A 4,064-nucleotide genomic window follows, 5' to 3' on the forward strand; every position below is an offset into this window, starting at 1 on the left:
TTGCAATGCTTGCTGGAATTTTATTCTGTATTATAAATATAGTCGCAAGTTTATTAAAAAATTGAAAAAAAGTTGTAAACTAGAAATATAAAACGTTAAGAACTTCTGTGTATAACTATTTTAAGTAGTAATTACTTTTTACAAACAAAAAACCTCTAAGAAGTTATTAAAACTTAATGTAACATACTTATACTAAAAAACTTAAAAAAATAAAACTTTTATAAATTCTAGTTCATTGTAAATCAAAATAAAACAAAGTTAATCAATAGCGTCTCAAAATTAAAAAAGAATTTAATAATTTACACTAAAATTTTATTTCACCAAAGCAACAACACATTACACGCCTTTAAGAGAACAAGACAAATTAATCTGTTAATGTGGTAAATTAATCTCGAATTCAGAAAATTTAAACGGAGGAATGCGAGTGATGGGTGTTCTAGGCGTGAACTTGGTGATGGGCGAAACTGTGAATATGGGTGAAAGTGTGGGCCACACTGTGAAGGGGTGGGGCTTCAGTTGGATGTATGGGGGAAGGGTGGGGTTGTAACCTTCGGGCAGGCAGAGGAACTTCACCTTAAAGTCCTTGCACTGGTTCCAGTACGAGTTTTCGCTATTGACGCACCGGAAACCGCTGGAGGCGCTCATGTGCACTTTGTTGCCCGACTCGGACGCGTGCCTTTGTTTTGTTAATATTTTATTTTATCTATTAAAATGGAGTTTTAATAAAATTTTAATGTCTTTTAGTGTAAAATTTATTGATTATTTTTTAAATAAGTATTATAACTGTTAATTGTTTTTATTAAAGTAAAGTTTTCAGCAAAGTTTTAATGCTTTTTGGTTGTCCACACTAATTTAATAGCTCAGTTAAAGCTTAAAAACTTACTTTGCAACAAACATTAAACATATTTACTTCTTAAGCATTTTTGAAATACAAAACAAATAATTTGTTTCACCTTCCGTTAGCAAGCATGACATTAGTGGCAATTGGTGCGCAATTCTTTATCGAACTTTCCTTCCCGTCTTTCTTGAAACTTTGAATTGTTTCGTGGTCTTCCTTCATAGACGGTCTGTCCCTGTTTAGCCACGGTGTCCATTTGGCCACTGGACCTGGAGCTGTGGTTCCAAATAAGTTTAAAAAGCTTTTGATTAGAACATTAATGGTTTGATTTAAATCAAAACAAAGTCTTTTGAAAAAAGTAGTAAAACTATCTAAAATACATGACTTTTAAGTATTTAAATAATTTATATACACAAATTTTTTACATGCTTTTTTATGATAAGAAGTAGAGTTTACCATTGACATTTTTGCGTTTACAGGTATAAATTTTTAAAGCATATACGTTTTATTATATTTCAAAAGTGCAACATTTTTAAGTTATGTGTTAGTAATTTATAATTTAAGTAAAGTCAAAGAAAAATAGCTTCGATTTACTTAGTTCACTTTTGTAATCAACCATCTTGAAGCTTGTTTTACCTTATAAAATCTTGATTGCTTAATTTTACAGTTTACAGTAAATTTTCACATAAAATATTCTAACCAGTAAAATAAATTTAAAGGAAAAAGAAATTTTTAGTAAACATTTTTTACAAACTTTTCTCTTTTCGATTATTGAAATTAAATTTAACAAATGAGTAACATTTGATAAATAAAATTTTACAAACTTTTTTCCTCGCAAAGGAAGCGAACAATAAAATCTTCACATCTTCTTCTTCTCATTCTCTGCTGCACGGAGTTGAGACACTGAAGACCGAAAGTAGGACTCACCACAACAAAGTTTCCCGATAACTTGTAACTTTTACTGTTATAAAATTAAAAAAACCTTTACTCTGTGATCACTAGTAACGTTAACATATTATTAGTTTTTTAAACAGTTTCAACAATTTTATTCTTGTGCGGTCAAATAACTTATTTTAATGTTTTCATATGTATCAAAAGATTAAAGAAGTATTTTAAGAAAACGTTTTAGTTATGTTTACATTAATAAAAGTTATTAAGTAATAAAGTAAATTTTGAAAGAAAATGTGTAATGTTTGTGTTTAAATAAAGAAAAAAAAATCAGTATTTTCAACTTGATTTTTTATCACTAAAACTATTGGATTAAAGTAAGTATAACGATATACTTGAAAACTACACTGATAACATGGACTATAAACATCTAACTAGATTATTGTTTCAATCACAAATACCACCTAATAGTTCATCAACAGGGTATTTTAAGTTATATTCTTGTAATAAAAGACGGCAGCTGACACAAAGACTGTTTTAACTATAACAAATAACTTCTAAAAACAATTGCTTCCAACACTTAAACATTCCTGCTACCTTTTTAAACACAAAACTACTTGAGGCACCAAACAAAATCAATTGGAACAAACAAGTTTTTCTTCATTCTTGCGTCAATCTTCACAGGACTGCTGCAAACTTTGTACTTCTTTCTAATGTCTTTCAGAGTCTCCCAGTCCCCTGTTCCCGACGGATCGTCTCTATCTATCCACTGGCTCCAAGAGAATTCTTTGAAATACTTAAATGTTTTTCTATGATATTTTTTACTTCTAAATATTCTTTTACTTTTTGTACGGAGTTTCGGCCAACTTTTTCAATATTTTAAAACAGTTTTGTTAAAGTTTTACACTTCTAAAAAAATAATTTAATCAGAAAAATGTTATACTTTTATTCTTTAGGATTTTTTATTAAATATTTTTTACTAACTTGTGTCGCACAGAAAGCGAACTTTGAAATCGGCGCACATTTTTCCCTTCTGATCTGAATTGCGGCATCGGAGACCGAAAAGGGGTGACATCGATATCACGTTGCCCGATTCCGTGTAGTGTCTGAAAAAAATAGGAGTTGTCATGTGTTTGTGTAAAAGTTTAAAAGAAACTAAAAAACTTTTAACTCAAGAAACTTTTCTTTTAGTTATTATTAATTTAAACAGTTACTGTGGTATTCATTTTTTTTTTTTAATATACCTTTTTCATATGCAATTTAAAAGATTTTGTATAACTACAATATGATACATACAAAATTATACAATAAATTTTAAAAAATAATCGAATAAAAGTAAATATCGAGCACAATAAAGACACAATCTTCGTGGCTAAATACGTTTAATTTTTTTTTATAAAAATGTTTATACTATGTCAAAATAATTGTGATAATTTTTAAAAAGTAAGTTTTTCTTTGAGTTACATATAACTGATCTTGTTAATGAAAATATTTTAACTTTTTTTTTATTTAAACGTTTTTCAATAGGTTTCTTTTTCAAGTAATACAAAAAGGTAGTTTACAAATTACAAAAAAGTCACTAGATACTTTACAATTTTACTATTAAAAATTCATACTTGATATTCAACTGAAGTTTATTTTTTAAGTTTAAAAATATTTTTATTACTTAGAAAAAATTTTCAAGCCAATTAAAAGAGATAATTTTTTAGTAAACTTGGTAATATAATTTTTATCAAACAGTTCATTTTACCTTCCACTCACAAGCATAGCTTCAATAGCTGTTGGTCTCGAGCAAACTTTACCAACATACTGCTTCTTTATATAGGACAGCATTTCATTGTCTTCGGTTCCAGATGGGTCGTCTCTGTCGAACCACTGTGTCCAGCTGTAATCTGAAAATTTTGTTATGGTTGAGATGGTAGTTAAATTAATTTTAGTTAAAACAATATTGAGTTTTATTTTATTTTGAACAAAAGTTAGATTTGTTTTAAAGTTTTGAATAAACATACCTGCTGTGGTCACAGCGAAACAGCTGAACGTTAACAAAAATAACGAAATGTAACTCATTTGGTTGACTTTGTTGTAATCTAAATGCTACATGAAAAAAATTAATGAAAAAATTTTGGAGAATATTCATAATGAAACATACTTTTCCTTTTCAAATTTAAGTTAATTCTAAAGTTATTTGATTTTTTAAGATTAGAAAAAATATTTTAAAACGTCGAACGTGCTACTTTTTTCTTTGTAAAAAAGGTTTTTAGCAGTTTTTCTGCAGCAACTCAGCTTAGTAATTCGTTTCCGAGTTAAAACTATTCAAATACTACTTTTAGTTAGTGTT

At 28.1% G+C, this 4,064-nt stretch overlaps 1 protein-coding gene across 1 annotated transcript; it reads right to left on the reverse strand.

Moving 5' to 3' along the window:
* Nucleotides 1–372: 372 nt before the first annotated feature.
* LOC145845206 (uncharacterized) lies at nucleotides 373–3,793 on the reverse strand. Its single transcript, XM_082952629.1, has 7 exons — nucleotides 3,736–3,793; nucleotides 3,477–3,618; nucleotides 2,711–2,832; nucleotides 2,344–2,512; nucleotides 1,663–1,799; nucleotides 954–1,113; nucleotides 373–676 (listed from the first exon to the last, which is right to left on the reverse strand). The coding sequence occupies exons 1-7, from the start codon at nucleotides 3,791–3,793 to the stop codon at nucleotides 373–375; spliced, it is 1,092 nt and encodes a 363-aa protein (XP_082808755.1).
* Between the last annotated feature and the right edge of the window lie 271 nt (nucleotides 3,794–4,064).

Source organism: Thalia democratica, chromosome 9 (genome assembly GCF_965202585.1).
Source record: "Thalia democratica chromosome 9, ktThaDemo2.hap1.1, whole genome shotgun sequence".
Taxonomy (NCBI): domain Eukaryota; kingdom Metazoa; phylum Chordata; class Thaliacea; order Salpida; family Salpidae; genus Thalia; species Thalia democratica.

What these genes read in the sequence shown, in the direction of transcription:
- LOC145845206 (XM_082952629.1), bottom strand. Translation starts at nt 3,793, where the DNA reads ATGAGTTACATTTCGTTATTTTTGTTAACGTTCAGCTGTTTCGCTGTG. An exon ending in TTTCGCTGTGACCACAGCAG is followed by an intron (nt 3,619 to 3,735) that starts GTATGTTTATTC and finishes CAAAATTTTCAG; the next exon opens with ATTACAGCTGGACACAGTGG. An exon ending in GATTTTGTTTGGTGCCTCAA is followed by an intron (nt 1,800 to 2,343) that starts GTAGTTTTGTGT and finishes ATTTTATAACAG; the next exon opens with TAAAAGTTACAAGTTATCGG.